Raw genomic sequence first — 20895 nt, forward strand, 5'->3', positions numbered from 1 at the left:
AGATAATTGGCATGTTAATTATTACATATACATTTCAGTATATGTGTTTTCAGTACTTAATGAATGAAAATACATTCCATTAAGCTGTCAGTTTGCCAGGTAGCTTGATCAACAAGACATTAGAAACAGTTAACAAAAAAAAGCAAGAAAATGTATTTCTACGATTCATAGGATCTCTAAGTTAGAAGGGACTTTGCTTAGAGATTATCTATAATGACTTCTACCATATATATGACAGGACTACCCTCTTTTGCCTTGTGAATGAAGGAAAGAATAAATTTGAATATGTACTATGTACTAAGCTCTGTGCCAAACAAGATGGTAGACTAGATGACCTGAAAATTCTCTCTATAAATACCTTAAAATGTTAGCTAGTGTCAGAAAAACATTATTATCTAAAATGCACAGCTTAGTTCATAAGAAGAAAAGGGAAAACTCCAGGCAATGGGAAAATAGGAAAACCAGAGTGATATAATGCTGTGAGCTGATGGTGTGACTGCCCGGGGTTTAGGAACTGTCCATTTATCTGGTTTTTGAGTTGTAATGCCCACGTGGAACATAGGAAATTGGAGATCTGAGACTCCCCACCCCAACCATCAGTGGAAAGACAGAATAGAAGTTCTGCCCACTAATTATAGAAAGGTGTTGAGGAAACATGTCTGTTCTACTGGGGTATTAAAAACTTTCAAATCTGAGGTCTCAGTTAACACAGAAATTGCTCCCAGTCAGTGAAACTCCTGGTTCCCGCAGAAATTAAAAAAACAAAACCAAAACTGCTCTGAGTGATGCTCCCACATTCCAAGCCACAAAAAAGATTCTATCCATAGGCCCTGAAAGTCTATGAATGAAAATTTATAAAACATGAGAAAAAATATCTAGCCTTTCCTTTCTCCTTTCCCATTTCTTCTTGCCTTTGTATATGGATATGATGCCTAGAGGTACAACCATTATATGATGTTCACACTTGAAGGAAAGGCCAGAAAAACTGCAGAGATGAAAGGCCCAACAACACTGAGCTATAGAACCCTGCCAGCAGCCACCTACCTCTGGACTTTACTTTACGTGGGAAAAATAAACTCCTATCAGCTTAAACCATTTTTGTGGGTTTTCCGAACCTGTACCAGAAACTATCCCTATCTGATATAATAACAGAAAAATCCATGCAACAAAACATACCCATGAACAAACTTTGAAAGAAATATGAAAAGGGGTGCCTGGGTGGCTCAGTTGGTTAGGCACTGGACTCTTGATTTCATTCAGCTCAGGTCATGATCTCAGGGTCGTGAGATCAAGCCCCACCTTGGGCTCCACGCTGGGCATGGAGCCTGTTTAGGATTCTCTCTCTCACGCTCCCTCTGCGCCTCCCTCTCCCCCGCTCTCTCTCCCTCTCTCAAAAAAAAAATTCTTAGAAGAAATATGAAAGACCTATTAAAAAATATTTAAAATATTACTAAAGCATATAATAGAAGTCTTGAAAGAATAGAAAGATACATCCTGTTCATGAGTAAAGAGACTCAAAAAATATTATAAAAATATTAAAGCTTCCTAAATTAATCTATAAATGAAATATGATACCAATAAAAATGCCAAAATAACTTTTTTCCCCAAATGGAAAAAATATCATAATACCATGCATGGAAAAATATAAATAAAGTCAAAGTCAAATGATGATATGGGGGGAAAATACCTGCAAAACAGATGACCAAGAGCTACTTTTTACATATACGGAGTTCCCATAGATCACTAAGAAAAAGAGCAATAACCCAAGAGAAAAATGGACAAAACCTTTTACAGACATCTGAGGAAAGGGAAAACAAATATCATGCAAATAAATGAAAAGATCCTCAACCTTACTCATAAAACAGGTACAGATTAAACATAACATTTTCTCCTATTTGACGGCAAAGACCAAAATGATAATATGGAAGGTATGGGATAAAGACCCTCATACACTCTTAGTGAGAGTATCAATTGGTGCAACCACCTTGAATAGAGAGTGACAAATTTCCTTTCATATCTCTTTGACTCAAAAGTTTCACTTCTAGAAAGTTATCCTATAGATCAACAGTGCCATAGAAGTATAATGTGAGCCACAAATGCAAGCCACTTATGCAATTTTAAATTTTCTAGTAACCACATTAAAAAAGATAAAAAGAAACAGTTGAAATTAACAGTAATATACTTCATACAGCCCAATATAGCCAAAATATTATCATTTCAATATGTAATCAATATAAAATTCATGAAATATTTTACATTCTTTTTTCATACTAAGTCTTTGAAATCTGGTGTGTATGTTACGCTCTCAGTACACCTCAATTCAGACTAGTCATATTTTAAATGTTCAATAGCCATAGGTGGCTAGTGGCTAGGATATTGGACAATGCAAATATAAGATGAAAAGAATAAAAGCAACAGCTAACATTTATTGGGCACGAGGCATTTTTCATGCAATATCTCCTTTAATCCTCACTCTCACCCTATAACCTTGGTTCTATTATTATCCCTAGTATGCAGATGAGGAAACTAAAGCACAGAGAAATGAACTTGCACAGGGTCACAAAGCTCTGAGTGGCACCGACAGGTTTTATTTATTTATTTTTAAAGATTTTATTTATTTATTTGAGAGAGAGCAAGCGAGAGAGCATAAGCAGGCGGAGCAGCAAGGGGAGAGGCAGAGGGAGAGGGAGAAGCAGGCTCCCCACTGAGCAGGGAGCCAGATGCGGGGCTTGATCCCAGGACTCTGGGATCATGACCTGAGCTGAAGGCAGACGCTTAACCAAGGCGTCCTATAGACAGGTTTTAAACCCAACCCATAGTCCTAACTACTATTCTATACTTATTATATAAATCTACGTGCACATATGAACGAAGACATATGTAGAAGAACATTCTTTGTAGCACTGTTTATAAGCAGCAGAAGATCAGAAATAAATGAACTATTCACCAACAGAGGATTGGTTAAATAAGTCAGGATTATGGGGAGGCTGAATGGCTCAGTCGGTTAAATGTCCGACTCTTCATTTCAGCTCAGGTCATGATCTCAGGGTCATAAGATTGAGCCCCATTTTGGGCTCCATGCTCAGTGTGGAGTCTGCTTGAGATTCTCTCTCTCTCCCCCTCTCCCTCTGCCCCTCCTCCCACCCATGCGTTCTCTCCTTGCTGATCAGGGAGCCTGCTTCTCCCTCTCCCTCTGGTTCCTCTCTGCCTTGCTCGTGTTCTCTCTCTCTCTCAAATACATATTCTTTAAAAAAATAAATACAATAAAATAAGTCAGGATTTGTTATATAGATTTTTAAAGATGAATGAGGCAGACCTATCTCCCTATCAATTGATTGATTGAGAGAATGATCTCTAAGATGGTTTCATACTGTTGTGTGAAAAATGCAAGGCGCAGAACACTCCATAATAGTACTCTACCATTTATGGAAAAAAAATGTGGGAGTGACAAATACATATATGATTACAAATGCTGGGGGGTAACTAAAACCAGAAACAGTATTTGCTTCTGAAATGGGGTACTGGGGGTGGGGAAAGGAATGGGAGAGATACTCTTTACTGTTGAACTTTATATAGTCTTTAACTTTTATCCTTTTTACTTTGTGCTTATATTTTAAGAAAAAAAAAAAAACCTTTGAGGCTTTCCTATGTGACAAGTATGTTTACCAGCAATGAACATCAAAACAGACTAAGTCCCTTCACCCATGAGTTTATATTGGAGAACAGGGTTGGAGAAGGTCAAACAAACAAGTCAATAAAGAAACAATTCATCCTCAAGATAGCAGATAATCAGAAACAGTGATAAGCTCTGTGAAGGAAATAAACAAGATGGTGAGAAAGTCACTGAGGGAAGCCACTTCAGATAAGTGGCCTGGGAAGGTCTCTTCAAGGAAATAACATCTGGGCAGGAACCTGAAGGATGAAAATAAACAAATCTGCAAGATGAAGGCAAGAGCAATGCAAGCAGAGGCAAAACCATTTACAAAGGCTCAGAGATGGGAGAGGGTTTGGTATACTGGAGGACGAAGGAACAGGAAGAAGCGGGAGTATGACAGAACACAGTGAGGACAGGAATGAATAAATGAGGTTGGAGAGGTAGGCAGGAGACAGTCCTATAAACCCGAAAATGGATTTTAGGGAGAACAATGGGAAGACACCAGCTAGGATGCTGCGGCTCTGACATAAGATGACAATGCTTTGGAATGGTGGAGGCAGAAGAAGTGAGCAGAAGCAAACATATTCCAACATTCCTTTTATTTTACTTTTTTTAAGGATTTTATTTATTTATTTGACAGAGAGAGACACAGTGAGAGAGGGAACACAAGCAGGGGGAGTGGGAGAGCGAGAAGCAGGCCGATCAGGGAGCCCAACATGGGGCTCGATCCCAGGACCCTGGGACCATGACCTGAGCCGAAGGCAGATGCCCAACAACTGAGCCACCCAGGCACCCCCCCAACATACATTTTAAGACGTACAATTTGTAGAACCTGTTTGTGGGTTAAATGTTAGGAGCGAAGGAAAAGGACTAATCAAGAATAATTTTTCATTTTTGTTTGGGTGGGTGGTAGTGCCAATTTACAGAGACCAGGAAGAATGGGGGAGGAACACATTGGGGTGTGTATGTGAGAGCCTGTGGGGGAATTAAAACCTCTATTCTAGAGACAGTAGTTCTGAAATGTCTGTTAGACATCCCAGTGGATATCAAGTAGACAGCTGGATTTAGGAGTCTGATCTGATGCTCAGAGGAGAGATCTGGGTTGTCAGCTCTCTTTAACAGTCAACTTCTCCTTCCCTGCAATTCTCTTCTCTCCCTTTGGTTTTGATGGCACTAATCTCTCCTGGTCTTTCTCCTACCTCCAGCACTTCTTCTTTCTCCCATGTCTTAAAGTTGATATTCCCTAGCAATCCCTTTTGGGCTTGTTTTTTACTATCTACTATCTCTGGGCCACTTACCCGATTAAAAGACTTCCAAATACCCTTACATGTTCTAATATATATAATGGCCCCAAAATCTGTAACTTCAGCTTAGATTTTTCCCCCAGGCAACAGATCTATATATCCAGTTGCCTACAGGGTGTTGCGACCTGGTTGACCCACAAATACCTCAAACTTAATATGTCCCAAACTGAATTAATCATTTCTTCTTTGCCTCTGTGCATGCTACCCATTTAGCTAGCCAGGGCCCAAATCTTAAATTAGTATTAAATCTTCTTTTCCCCAGTAAAACAGAGCTCAGTGTACCTGAAAGCCCTCCCATACAAGAAGAAAAACAAATATAAGGTCATGCACTCATCACACAGGAGCTCCAAACACTGGCTCAATAATGTGCTGTATCCTCCGTTTGCCATTTTTCACCCTTCTCCACCCTGCTTTCTGCCATGGATGCTGACACATCACATGGGTCCTATGGCCCATGGGGCATCCCAGTAGAAGACTGGAGGGAAAGGAGAGTAAGATCAAGGTACTGTTCCTCTGGCTCTCCTCCTACAAACTCTCATTCTTTAAGTTCTCAGTACAATATGATTTTATTTCTAAAATGGTAGATAGGGTGGATTTGGGGATAGGATAGGGAAATCAAGGGCAGGAAGATGCTAGAAGCAAAAAGACCACTGAAGAGATTTTCATAGCGTTCATGTTGAGAAGTAATAAGGGTCATTAGGGAAACACATCCTTTGAGGGCTGGCTTTCATGTTTTTATCTGCCTGTCCCCAACATCTAAGCCTGCTCCTCAGCACATATTATTAAAAAAAAATAAGAACTGTGAAATAAGCAAAGATCAGGAGTCTAAGGTTTACCTTGTATCCATTATCTTCTTTGCGGTTGTGAGAAGCAGTAATCATCACACCTGCAACTGCTTTGAGCTCCTGGACTGCATATGGCTGAAAAAACAGTAACACCATAATTCCATTCTGCTCTCCAGCTACTTACACATTTGATATAAGAATAACCTTGAGTAAATAACAGGAGAAGACATTAAGACATAAATAGCCTACAACTTCAACAATAAACTCCAGATACACTGGGTACGATATAGCTAAAGCCATCTAACTGTTAGGTCACCAATAGCCACCTAACTGTTAGACTGGATGGCTTTTTCCTCCTAGTCTAATTTACCTTAGTCCTATAAACTTTTCTTTTTCTTTTGTTTATTTAACAGATATTTAAGGAGCACTTACTATATGCCAGACTCTAGAAATATGAGTGATGAATATAATCTTAAAAATGTTAGTGTTGGAAGTTAATTTAGGAATCATCTAATCCATCATATTTTACACATTATAAAATCATAAGGGAGAAGATTCAAGGGTAGAACAACATAGGTCTACTGACTTCCAATTTGAAGGTCTTTATATGTACTCCATGACCTTTATAACATATACAGGTCAAGTCACCATCTTCTCTCCCAAAGTTAATTGCCAGGTTGGATTTACCTTTTTCTCTGTAGTAGCTATTATTTGACAGCCTAGGATATCCCCCCTACCCTTCTACCATCACTTCTGATTTCTCTTCTCCTGGCCATAAGGAACAAAAGATTCAGGTCTAATCAGAGTAACTTATTCCCCTGATATGATTCAGAGACTGGCTCATAACCACCCAAGCCCGGTCAGAGTCCTTCCCCAAGATGTTTCTTCTGCAGCTAGTCAAAGAGAATTGCCAAGGAGGACCACTAAAAATATCTTCCCTACATACTAGAGCAAATCTACCTGTAATGAGAGAGGAAGGCCTACACACAGGAATTGATGATAGTTGAAGTTGGCAACGAAATGGCAGAATCCTACAGACATGGTCTAGATTTCTGGAACTTCTCTGTTTTCTGTCATTCATTAGAGCTAATTGCTTAGTGATTCCTTCAATTCTTTGAGCCACTCAACACATTTCCAATGAATCACTAGAATGGTTTATAGAGATATTATCTATCCCTCAAACATTTGGGAAAACTTGCCTATAAAATTATTTGTATCTGCCATTTTTAATTTGAGAAGATTCAAAAAAATACCGTTGAATTTCTTTAATGATTACAGGTCTCTTTGGGTTTTCTATTATCAGTTTCAATGTATCAATTATTCTAGGAAATTGGCCATTTCATCTCAGCTTTCAGCTGTCAATTTGCATTATGTTCAGAATACTGTGGTTTTCTTAATCTCTACTGTATGTATTATGCTCCCTTTTAATTTGTCTTACCTTTTTTTCTTGAGCATCCTTGCCAAAGGCTTGTCTATTTTTATTAGTCTCTTCAGAGTCAACTTCTGCTTTTATTCATACCGTTTTTAAAATTTTTCTATTTAATTGATTTTTTCCTCAGACCTTCACTATTTTCTTTCTTTTACTTTATTTAGATTTAGTCTATTTTGATCATAACATACTAAGCTCGTTATTTTTTCATCTTCCCTTTTCCTAATATGTTAAGACTATATATTTCCCTTGACGTAGAGCTATAGTTGTAGTCCATAATTTTGGCTATTTATTTTTTTCATTGTGGCTCAGTTTCAAATACAGGTAGTCCTTGCTTTGCGTGAATTTCTGATACCATATTTTAGTTAAATAACACCCAACAACACAGTCTCCCAACAACACATTCAAATTTCCGTTACCATGGTATATTAACTGTGAGAAACGGTATCAAGCGCAAACTTGCTAGCTCTTCAGTCCATAAATAATATGTATGTATATAAGAGATCCATCATGATCAGTGACCAATCATGTCACTCTGTTAAAGTCTGCCAGTGATCTGTGCATCTGTTATCAGCTCTCAACAGACAGCAAAGCATGTAGTTGTGTTGCCTCCTTAACTCCTAGTGATAAATCCATGGGATAGTTTGCAAAAATGGATAATTGAAAGAAGGAACTGGCCAACAAAGATGAGAGTGTAGAAAAGGAACAAGAAGTGACAACAATGGAAGGGAAATTTGAATCAAACATAAATAGAATTACAGAAGAACATAGCTGGGAATGTTGACATTGCTGTCATTCAAGAGAATAGATGTGCACCCAGATAAGCTTAGTGTAGGTGAACATATGGATATAAATGAGGAATGTCGTTGTGACGAAAAGGATGAAGATGTCCCAGGGGAAGTGATACTGGCAAAAAAACTTCACATTAAGGAACTCTCAGAGAAAAATCATAACATTGAAAGTACAGTGGATAAAATATGGGAAGCTGATCCAAACTTATAAAGGAATGTGACAATTCACCAAGACATAGAAAGGATGCTCACTCATATTAAGTTATAAAACAAAAAGCACATACTATTTATACTTTCCTTTTTCTTTGTTATAAAGGTATACTTTATCTATCTATCTATCTATCTATCTATCTATCTATCTATCATCTATCATCTATCTATCTATGTATCTATGTAATTTCTACACCCAACATGGGGCTCAAACTCACAACCCCGAGATCAAGAGTCATATGCTCTTCCAACTGAGCCAGCTAGATGCCCCTGTCCTGTTCATACTCTTGGTACATTTTTTACCAAGAAATAAAACACTTTATTCTCAATGTTTTTAATGTTTTAATTATAGTGTACTAAATAAGTATTAATTTTACTATTTTTTTCTTTTCCTTAGACATTTTAAACCAAGACTAGGGTATTCTTAATGTTTTGACAAAAAACTTTAAAGTTCACAGAACAGTTGTAATTTTCCCATTGATTATTAAGGATCACTGTGCATGGTTTCAGCTTATAGTTATCTTTACAGTCCAACAATACCATGCAAAGCAAGGACTGCCTGTAGTTTCTAATCTTCATTATTATATCTTCCTTAATCCAGGAATTACTTATATTTTAAAAATTCCAAAGATACGGGGTTTTGTGAGTTTCTTATCTCTGATCTCATTGCATTGAGGTCCAGGACCATGGCTTGATAAGCAGTTCTCTGGTATTTACAGAAATTTCCTTTTTGACCCTGCTTGATAAGAATGAATATCCTACTGAATACAGTATCTTCATGCACACACCCCCACTCAGATCAAACATGCTAATAGTATGTTCAAATCTCTCCTCAGCCATTTTTATCTGCTTGATAAGCCAGTTTCTGAAAGAAGAGTATTAAAATATCAGACCATGACTATGGACTTGTCATCTTGTTATAGATTAAATTCTTTGGTGGGTCAACACATGCTTGTTGAATGAAAATAAACTCAGAGCAAAATTTGTTTTCCTTCCTTTCGTCCTTCATTTCACTTAATATAGAACTATAAGCATGACAAAGATTTGAATCCCAGTTGAATTAAGAAATCTTTTTAAGAGTAACAAACTGTACAATCAATAACATGACACACTTACTACAAAAGGTGTAGGAACATATTTTGAAAAAAGGTACACAGGAACATCTTTGGCCAGTAAGACTGCAGCAGTGAGTTTAGCAAGTCTAAAAAAAAAAAGAGAGAGAGAGAGAGAGATTTCACTTAGTCCTTAGCTTACCATACATTTTAAAACCCAACCCTCCACAAAATAAATGTTTCATATTATAATTATTCTGAATATGTAGTAGCCTAATACAGCCAATTCTTAAAATCACTGGTTATTTAGGCTTCATGCTCCAGCTTAAAAATGTGAAATAAGATTTTTTAAAAAAGGAACTTAATAAGAAACAGAACTGATATTTTAATTTCTTCCTTCTTCCTCATTCATCTTTTGATGGCTCCTTTACTAAGAAATAAAACCCGCAAAAGGCAAAAAGAATGGAGGAAAGTGAAGTAAAAGACTTTGATCAACAAAAATGCATAATTAAACCCTGAAAAAAAAGTATCACTATCTCATGATTACTTATGTATGAAAATACCCTAAAACTAATTAAATGTGAGTATAATGAGAGAATACAAGCTATACAATCACTCCTACCCAAAACGCTGGCCAAAATATTAAAAATCATAACATAAACTATGATGTCATTCTAAATACTAACCCTAAATATTTAAAAATTTTAATCCTGCCTGTAAGAGCTAAAGGTTATAATAGAAGCTTTAAAATGCTTCTAGTCCAGCTCTAAAATAAACATAAGCATGTGATCACATTTCTATTTGACAGTTTCCTGTTTCAGAAATCTTACTACTAATTTTTTTTAAGGTTTTATTCCAACCCAACTTAATCTCTCAAACAATTCACACTGTACCTCTGGCTGCTGCAGCTGCTAGTTACTTGACCCCGGGTGTCATACCCAACAACAAAGCCTCTCTGCTTGAAGTCTGAGAAACATCTTTCAAGGTATTTGTACATTCCCTGAAGCAGATAAACACAAAAGATTAGTTCCTGACTAATACCTGCATTTTCCACAACTTAAAATCTATTATTTTTTATGTGTAGTGTGCAGCTTATTGGCTCAAAGGGAACTGGCTTCCACCTTTATGCTCATGTTTACCAGTGTGGGAACAATACTGTTCAATCCTCAGATGTGAGATGACAAACATTTATTTCCTCCAGTTTCAGACACATTTAATACCATCGAAATATCAGTTAAGTAACTATGAAAACCAATATAATACATAAAACATTAGGGAAAAAAGAGGGGACAAGAGAGTCAGTATGCTAAAAAAAAAAAGTTGTTAGAAGAACCAAAAGAAATTGTTTCTTGCCTTAAGGCTGTAGACAACAGAATTTTGACCATTTTAGGTCCTGCTAAATCATAAGACTGAAGCCAACCAAAAGATTTGACCTGTTTATGACACAAACATTTTTAATCAGCAACATAAACCTTCATTAGAACATTTCTTTCCTTCCTTCCTTCCTTCCTTCTCTCTCTCTTTCTTTCTTCTTTCAAGATTTTAAGTAACCTCTGGGCGCCTGGGTGGCTCAGTTGGTTAAGCGACTGCCTTCGGCTCAGGTCATGATCCTGGAGTCCCGGGATCGAGTCCCACGTCAGGCTCCCTGCTCAGCAGGGAGTCTGCTTCTCCCTCTGGCCCTCTTGCCTCTCGTGCTCTCTATCTCTCATTCTCTCTCTCTCAAATAAATAAATAAAATCTTAAAAAAAAAAAAAAAGATTTTAAGTAACCTCTACACCCAACATGGGGCTGGAACTCCCAACCCCAAGATCAAGAGTGCACGTTCTACCGACTTAGCCAGACAGGCACCCCATTAGAACATTTCTTTCTTTCTTTTTTTTTCAAGATTTTATTTATTTATTTGTCAGAGAGAGAGAGAGTGCACACAAGCAGGCTCCCAACTGAGCAGGGAGCCCGATGCAGGACTCGATCTCAGGGTCCTGGGATCATGACCTAGCTGAAGGCAGATGCTCAACTGACTGACCCAGGCATCCCACCCATTAGAACATTTCTATAGACAGCTGATCCCATTTGTAATTCCTTAGTTCTCAAATCTCACAGAAAGAAAATTTCATGAACTAGGAAAATTTGCAATCAATGGTAACAAAAAAAGAAATGAAGTATTTAATATTGAAATCATCACAACAATAAACTAGAACCATTTAAGTATCCTATGAATGATTCGCTAACTTTAATAAATCCTTTTATCTCTAAAAATAACACTTCATACTGTAATAGTGCTTTAAAACCACTTTCACAAATGTTGCCACATTTAATCCTTACAACCCTGAAAAGAAAAATGAAGATACTTTTTCTATTTTTGTCTGTCCTTCAACATCTTTTCAAAAAAAAGAGTAGCATAAGATTGAAGCTCCACTTAATGACTTGCCCAAGGCCATTCATTCAACCAAAACTAAGTTATTCTAATTTATTGAAGACCTACTGTATGTCAGGCACTGCTAAGACACTATGTGGCAGCACCAGATGAGGCCCCAGTGACTTTCGGACCCCTCTTTCATGGCTCTTTCAAATATAATTGTTCTTTCCAACCTACTCCTGAAAGAGAACTTCAACCACCTCCATTTTGGCCTTCATCTCTACTTTCTATCTGACCAAGCTCTTCTTTCCAGCTTATCTCTTAAATCAGGCAAAAGACCCAGTTGGCAAAGCATCCTGTGATGGGAACCAAAACTACCCACCCCTCCAATAATGTCAGCAAGACCCTGCATGAGGGACCCCAGGACAATGACTAACCTGACCTTTATTGCCCATGTGCACATACCCACTACTTTTGTCCTACACTTTCCTTATATAAACTTAGAAGTTTTTGGGGGCACTTTGGAGACAGTCTGAGATGTTAAGTCACCGTCTTCCCGGTGTTGGCCTCACTGAAATAAATTCCTTTCTTGTTTCACCGCCTCTGTTTCTCTGCCTTTGGATTTTGTCAGCAGCAAGTGGCCAAACTTGGGCTGCTTAGGATCCCCAGAGTCAGGTGCTCTTGCACCTCTGTACTCTGGTTATGAGCTCCCTATGAGTGTGTGTGTGTGTGTGTGTGTGTGTGTGAGTGTGTGTAAGTGTGGGTATGTGCACGTGCACACATGCTTAATATAGCCCATGTTGGTCAGTGTCACCAATTTATTTGTTTCTAAAGATGATGCTGTCCTAAAATCTCATAGAACTTCCTACTATTCTCTGTTATAAAAATCTACCTTATCTTTATCCCTGTGTACCTAGATTCTGAAAAGGGCTAGGGCTTAAGAATCAGATTCCATTAGGCTTTTCCTCTTCACACAATGGAATCTCAACTCCAGTAACAATTTACATTTCCATAGAAATTGATTTTCAAACACCTCCTCCAATCCTTTTTGTAAAGTCAAGGAATCTTCCTTTAAAATGAAAACTTACAAGGAAACGAATTTATTAAAAAGAGTGACCTGATGCATCTCTGGATGAGGAAAAGAAAGGGGACAGGGGTGCAGAAGTAGCAGGTATCCTACCTATTCAGTCATCTTGTTGTCCCTTTTTCCCTATCCCCTGCATTAGCCTTTGCCTTTAGAGAACTCCCTCAGAACAAGGCTAAGGATGATGTACTGTTTGGCAGTACTGATTAGAATTATATCTGCTGAGCAATTCTCTAGTCCAGAACTATTTTTAGTATATGCTAAATGCATTTTAGCCTCAAAGTATAGTTCTCCTTGAAGCAGTGGGAATGATTCACTACAAAAAGAAGTAATCTGTTTCTAAGTTGCATAAAAATGGGGAGAAATAAGTTGTATCATATCATACACTGTCTTAAGAACTCTCATGGACTATAGGAAACAGAGGGTTGCTAGAGGAGACATGGGTGGGGGGGTAACTGGGTGATGGGCATTAAAGAAGGCATGTGATGAGCACTGGGTGTTATATGCAACTGAATTATTGAACTCTACATCTGAAACTAAGGATGTACTCTATGTTGACTAATTGAATTTAAATTTTTTAAAAAAAGAACTCTCATGGATATGGACACTGTCTTAAAGAACTCTTGTGGATATTGAAAACCACATCAAAGAGAAATATTTTCAACTACATTTTCCAAATACTCTGGTTAACCTTTATCAATGGCCATATACCAAAATGAATAATTCTCATTTTTCTAAGTTTGTTTTTTGTATTAATTGGAAATGTCAATATCCATTTCCTGATTTCAAATACAATGTAACATTGTCAAGAGTTTCACAATGGTCACCAAAAGAACTCTTAATCAGAAAGTAAGTCTATAACCTTGAAGATACACAAATGACTTCTAAGATAAATCCTGTGCAAGACCAAAGGTCAGCATTTATTCTACATTTCTTATTTACAAGAAAGTACCTTCCTAGATATAAAGTTTCGTTTTTTTGTTTTTGTTTTTGTTTTTAGAAAGGCACAACCTAATTTAGAAAGCCAAAAAATAGTGTGATAAAAAGTATACATATAGTACTTTGTAATACTTACCTGTGTTGACTGTATTACTGTAAGGTCATTAATATAGCAAAATCCTGCCCCCATAGCAGAACGAAGTCCTGCAGTCCCAAAAGTCATTCGGCAACAAAGACGATCTCGCAGCTCCTTGTTCATCCCATTCCGTAACAGATTTTCAATCTGCTCTTTTGTTTTGGGATTCTATAAAAAAGTATTAAGACTTAATCAGGATCACAAGCAGGGTCCTAAATATGAAGCCCTTCTGAGGAGCCAGTATTATGCATGTATCACAAGGTTCTAGACACACTATAAATTCCACAGTGCTACTGATCAGTATTAGTATGTATAATAAAACAATACCGGCCATTTACTGAGTCCCCCAAGGAGTCAGGCCCTTACTGGAGTCCATTTACATATCTCTAATTGTCATAGCATATTTTGTAACAATATTCAAGAATTTTTTTTAACAAATTGATAAACTTAAGAGTTATGGATCCAAAATAAGCCTCTTAGTCAAAAAATACCATTAATTAAATTAGAGTCTATATTAAGTTTTAAAAGAAATATGGAAGCTATTGGGCAAAAGCCATCAACACATGCTGACCAACTACTTCCTAAATCTCTGCAGTTCAAAGTGACCAGATAAGGCTTCCTGCTCTTTAAAGTCACAGAAAACCACGTGACCATAAAATGGTCTTAGATATTAAACGTGGACTTAGCTAAGAATGAGAATGAAAATTCAGTCCAAACTTGGCTTGCTAAGCAGGACACACCAACATCTATATTTTAGGATTCTGTGTTTCATTATCACATCTTTTACCTTATTTTCATAAAGCTCAAGGATGCCCCTGACTGAAATAGTACTTCACAAACAATTAACAAAACTTCAAATAGAAATGCAGTAAAAATCAGAATAAAATTTGAATGGAATTTTCCAGTATTTTCTTTCCAAGAGTAAGAATCAAATATTACAAAAATAAAGTGAACCACAACTTCTCCCTTCCATACTATATATAGTATAGATTTAGTCCATACTAACAGCTTAGATCTTCTACATCTATAGCCTATACAATGATAATGAATATTCAGAATGATAAACCAAGGCACCTACAAGGTGTTAAATATTAGAGTATATTTGTACTTGCAAAGAAATAAAAACACATTAATATATATTTAAACAAAAAGGTTTTCTGGTTATAGTGGAATTAAAGTAACCAAAGTACATGCCACAAACTAATGAGAAGCCATGGAAATTCTGATTAACTGAAATTGTAATCTGCTAAAAATGGATAGTGTAAAAAAATATATATATATACACATATATATGCCATATACATATATAAAACATACATATAAAACCTTGACTCAAGGAATCTTTTATAAATGGCACACACTAACAAATACATAGGCTACATAAAAATATGAATAGCAAGAGAAAGAGAGCCATGTGCATGAGTGGGGGAGGGGCAGAGGGAGAGAAAGAAGCAGACTCCCCGCTGAGCAGGGAGCCCACTGAGGAACTGGATCCTGGGACTTCAGGATCATGACCTGAGCAGAAGGCAGATGCTTAACCAACTGAGCCACCCGGGTGCCCCAAAATATGAATAGCTATTAAGAGAAGAATATAAACAATAAGATTACCTGGGCTACTATATATTATTCTAATGTCTAAGATACCACCAGATTTGATACAGAGTTCAAAGAGACCTGAAGAGGGCTAACATTTAAAAACAAGTATAAGAATGGCAAAAATTGAAGACTAAAAAACCTCCATTCTGTAGAGGGTACATGGCAGTGTATTATAGTTAGTGACACTGAAATTGGGATAGTCCTGGGGCACCTGGCTGGCTTAGTCAGAAGAGCATGCGACTCTTGATCTCGGGGTCATGAGTTCAAGACCCACACTGGATGAAGAGATTACTAAAATTAAATAAATAAATTTTATTTTAAAAAAAAGAAATTGGGATAGTCTTTTTAGAGTTTCAGCCACTATCAAAATTTAAACTGCATATGTCTTTTGGCCCATAAATTTCTCTGTCCACAGCCATATCTTCACCCAAACAAAAAAAGATTTATTCATACAAGAATGTTGATTGCAGCATTTTACTGGTAGTAGTATTATTACCATTGTATTGATAAAGAACTTAAGATTTAGAGAGGGAGCCTAGTAACACAGAGCTAATATTAGAGGTCTAGACAGGATTTGAATCCAGGTTGGTCTGGCTCTAAATCCTGTACCATCTCACTACAAACAACAAAATAATTATGTAGGGCAGGCTAATAATGCTTCTAATAATAAACTCCAACTGTAAAGTAAAACATTATTCCTTTTGATTACAGCTAAATAAAAACGATCTACCAGACATGAATACTATTAGGTTACTGAGTACTTCCTAATGTTTAACTGTAGAGCTAGTAGAGTAGGGCCTAAAAATTCCATTCTCTGTTATAAATATCACAACTAGTACTAACCTAATTCCTGGTTCTGAAAAAGCCTGTAAATTAGAGAAAAATAAAAATGGATTAAAAATCATGATGCATTAGACATAAGTATATTTTTATGGTAAACAGTGCTAAGTGATTATAGTGACAGGCATATGAAATCTACTTTAAACTTAGATTTCTCCACTATTTCATAGGTAGACATTAAATTAGATATTGATGTCACAAATGTTTTAAAATATACCTAAAGGACTACCTATGTAGCCATGATTATTATATATTTTCCATTTAGATGAAATTGAATTTGTACTTTGTTGTTAAAATCTTCAAATGACTATGATTTTTATAAGCTATCATATATGAAGATTCTAAAGAACTACAAATTATTTTTTAAATACTATTTCCACATAGAACTCAGATGTATTAAATGAAAAGCAGAAGCATATATGTGTTTTAATTTGTGTAAAAAAAGGCATGTGTATACTTTATATCATTCCAGAAATTATCCATGCAAATATAAGAGACTAAAAATAGTGATTATCTCTGATGGGGAAACCAGGAGTGAGGTCTGAGGTAGAAAAGTGACTTATTTTTATTGTACAGCCTTGGCACTGTTTGGATATTTTATGGATGTATTACTTATTTTATGGTAAAAATTAGTTAAGTATCTATGATGGCTGAGAAAAACTACTATTTGTGTGTCTACATGAATACTTTTTACTTCACAAATTGTTCTTTTTAGACCAGTACCCACAGAAGGCTATTAATAAAACATATATTGGAGCCTTCTCAAATACAAATTATTGTTCACTTACTAAATGTGCTCTCTTCAAAAAAACCAAAAGAAAACAAAAACAAATTAAACGTGCTCTCTTATTTACAATGCACTCATTACTTGAGGGTAGGAGGAGTCTAATCAGCCAAAAAAAAAAAATGGTTCAACTGGTGTCAATAAAGAAAGCACCTCTAAAATTATACTGTAAGTCTGTGGAGAAGTTATATGATTTACATACTTTTTGGTAATGCACTTATTGATCTACTATATAAAATGAAAATTATTTAGAAAGTAAATGCTTTTTTTAAAAAAGATTTTATTTATTTATTCATGAGAGACAGAGAGAGAGAGAGAGAGAAGCAGAGGGAGAAGCGGGCTCCCTGCGGGACTCGATCTCAGGACTCTGGGATCATGACCTGAGCTGAAGGCAGACACCCAACCATCTGAGCCACCCAGGCGCCCCTAGAAAGTAAATGCTTTCAATCTGAACTAAATTTGCTCTTAACTAGTATATTTTAGAATCCCAATAATTTTAGTACCCCAAAAAAGTAATCCTGCAGAAAATCCAAAAGATTTTAGTGACTGCTAGCATTTTCTATACTCCATCAGGAATAAAGCTGATTGTTTAGTAGGAAATCAGTAAGCTAAAGATACAGAATTAAAGCCATGCATTATTTTCAAATTTTACCTGTTTACCCAAAATTTTCCTTTAGGTTCTAATCCTATGGATTACTGCAACTTTATATGGCTGAAATGAAGAAAAGAAAGTGTCTTCTTACATAATACTCTGTAGAGTTCTGTTTTTTCCAAAGTGTAGGTCCATTCAAAGAAAACATGAAAGAACTGATTTACCAAAAAAAAAACAAACTTCTAACAAACTTCTTATAAACTCTCATAAATGTGAATAAAGCTATATACCAGACCAAACTCACTCCAACTCTGCCAGCCATGAAATGAAAGTATTAGTACTCACTTACGAAGGATTATTTTGGACTCACCTAAGCTTTTCTGAACCTATTCTGTTCATAATTAGGGGGTTTCTGTATTACTGACGTGTAATAAATGTAAATGTATATAAAAGTATGTAAAAGTAATTAATCATCATTTTATAAAACAAATCAAGTTTGTCAATGGGGAATTCACCTATAAATCTTCTTTTATAAATCTAATATTTGTATAATTTTTATATAACTTGAATCTACTCTATTAATATTCTAGTACTAAACCTAACAGCATAAAAACAATTTAAAATGTGATCTTCATTGTTTAGAAGATTAGAACAGATCTAAAAGAACGTAATATATATTCACAATCCAAATCCTAATACTGTTTTATATCTAAAGATGAGGCACTATACAAAACTGACTTTTTAGTGGCTCAAGTATATCTAAAATTGCAAAGCTGCAAATAACATTTTAAAATGTTACTGACAGAGTCTGGTGTCTAAACAATAAATACCAGTTTTATGTAACTACAGAGAAAAAATATTTATTTCTAAACAGAAGTTAAAATAGGAAATGGCTGTCTGAAAATCTGAAGAGTAAACGACATTTACTCTGAGGGTCAGCCAGCTTGAAGATCCAAATCTAGAGACCTGAAGCAGAACATGTTTTCCCAACCAGATGCTTCCTTACTGAGTCCAAAATATACTCTTGCTCACCAATAATTTTTTCCCATTTGAGGGTCTTTGTGTAAGTCTAAATTTTATTTCTCAATCTTTAAAATTTCTTTTTCATACAGTAGTTGACATACAACATTGTATACGTTTTAAATATAAAACAGTGATTTGATAATTCAATAGATTACACAATGCTCACCATGATAAATGTAGTTATACCATCTGTCACCATATGTTAATACAATATTATTGACTATATTCCCTATGCTGTACTCATCTCCATGACTTGTTTGTAACTGGAAGTTTGTATTTCTCAATCCCTTTTGCCTATTTTGCACATGCCTCCACCCCACTCCCCTCTGGCAACCACCAGTTTGTTCTCTGTATTTATGAGTCTGTTTCTGGTTTTAGTTTGTTCATTTGTTTTGTCTTTTAGATTCCACATATAGGTAAAATAATTTCTCATTTTAAAAAAAATTATAGAAATTAGCATAAATTAAATTGGCTTAGATAAATTTGAATGACTATTCTTGTCATATAAAATGAGATTTCATTAATAATGGCTTAATAAAATTTGAGAAATAACCACTTAATGAATATAAGAATCATATCCAGGAAGTTAAGATTCTAACTACTCAAAAAGCAGAAAATACAATTCCAAATATATTATCATTTAAGTATAATACTAAATATACCAAAATTAGTGTGAAAGATGAAAATATTGATTTTTTAAAAAATTTTATCCATTTATTTGTCAGAGAGAGAAAGAAAGCAAGCACAAGCAGGGGGAGCGGCAGGAAGAGGGAGAAGCAGGCTCCCTGCCAAGCAAGGAGCCCGATGTGGGACTCCATCCCAGGGGATCATGACCTAAGCCAAAGGCAGACGCCCAACCAACTGAGCTACCCAGGCGTCCCAAAATATTATTTTATTTCAAAACTTAAGATTAGGTAGACAGTTTTTTTTTAACAAAGCACACACATTGAGCCGAATTTTACTGTTCAATAATATAGTCATACTCAAGTATCTACTAAGCTTTAAACAAAAAATATTTCTCATATAAGGCAGTCAAAATACATTTCAAGTGTTTGCTGTTTTTCTCTAGGTATTTTGACACACACTTTTCTTGACTAAAAAAAATAATGTCTTAATTTAAAAAAAACAAAAAACAGAAAAAAACACCATCTCAGATGCAGAGAAAGCATTTGAAAAATCCACACCCAATAATTATTTTTAAATTTCTCAGTATATTTTTAATAGTAATTCCACGAGGCATCTACCCAAGAGAAATGAAACACATTCACACAAAGACCTGTAAATGAATTTTAATGGTAGATTTATTCTTAACAGTTGAAACATGTTGTCCATCAACTGGTGAATGAATAAACAAATTGTACATCCATAAAATGGAATAACATTTAGCAATAAAAAGGAATAAACCACTGAAATATACAACAAAATGGATAAATCTCACAAGCATTATGTTAAGTGAAGGAAGCTAGACACAAAAAGTCTACATATTGTATGATTTTTGTAAAGGCAAACTGCAGGAACAGTAAAGAACTATTACAACTCAACAATAAAAAAACAACCCAATTTAAAACGGGGCAAAGGAGGGGTGCCTGGGCAGCTCAGACGGTTGAGTGTCTGACTTTGGCTCAGGTCATGATCTTGGGGTCCTGGGATCAAGCCTCTAGAATGAGCTCCTGGAATGAGCCTGGCAGGATCCCCGCTCAGGGGGGAGTCTGCTTCTCCCTCTCCCTCTGACCCTCCCCCACCCCCGCTCGTGCTCTCTCTCTCTCAAATAAAATCTTTAAAAAAATAAAATAAAAAGGGGCAAAGATTCACTAAAGAAGATATATAAATACCCAATTAGCTATAATAAGTATTGATTCATGCTACAATATGGATGAACTTTGAAAATGTGCTAAGTGAAAGAAGGCAGACACAAAGGAGGGCACAACAATAGTATGCTTCCATTTATATGAAAGGTCCAGAATAGGCAAGTTTAGACTGATGAGTCTTTGTCAGAAGCTGGGGTGGGGAAGGAGGAATGGGAAGTGACTACTAATGGGTATGGGGTTTCTTTCTGGGATGACTGCAATGTTTGGGAATTAGATAGTGGTGACAATTGCACAGCCTTTTGAATATACTAAAACCCACTGAATTATACATCTTAAAATGGTGAAATTTTATTTCATGTTATGTGAATTGTATCTCAATTAACAAAAATGACAGGACAAAATTAGATCAGTGGTTGACAGGGGTGGGAGCAAGGAGATTCACTACAAAAGGGGCAGGAGGGAACTTTTTGCAGTGATACAAATGCTCTTTGATTGTGATGTTGGTTATGCA

General features: G+C 36.0%; 1 protein-coding gene across 8 annotated transcripts in view; it reads right to left on the reverse strand.

Annotated features, from left to right (window-relative positions):
* The window catches only part of PGM2L1 (phosphoglucomutase 2 like 1), a 102072-nt gene that overhangs the window by 22650 nt on the left and 58527 nt on the right, over nt 1-20895 (reverse strand). For all 8 annotated transcript variants that reach the window (XM_028115997.2, XM_028115998.2, XM_088017610.1 and 5 more), the window contains 4 exons: nt 13742-13909; nt 10120-10226; nt 9291-9375; nt 5796-5879 (listed from right to left, as the gene is read on the reverse strand). In XM_028115997.2, the coding sequence (XP_027971798.1) occupies nt 5796-5879; nt 9291-9375; nt 10120-10226; nt 13742-13864 (399 nt within the window). In that variant the 5' untranslated portion in view covers nt 13865-13909. The remainder of the gene's footprint in view (nt 1-5795; nt 5880-9290; nt 9376-10119; nt 10227-13741; nt 13910-20895) is intronic.

This window comes from Eumetopias jubatus, unplaced genomic scaffold, assembly GCF_037043125.1.
Source record: "Eumetopias jubatus isolate StellerSeaLion01/CBP00866 unplaced genomic scaffold, mEumJub1_p1.0 scaffold_13, whole genome shotgun sequence".
In the NCBI taxonomy this organism is placed as follows: Eukaryota; Metazoa; Chordata; class Mammalia; order Carnivora; family Otariidae; genus Eumetopias; species Eumetopias jubatus.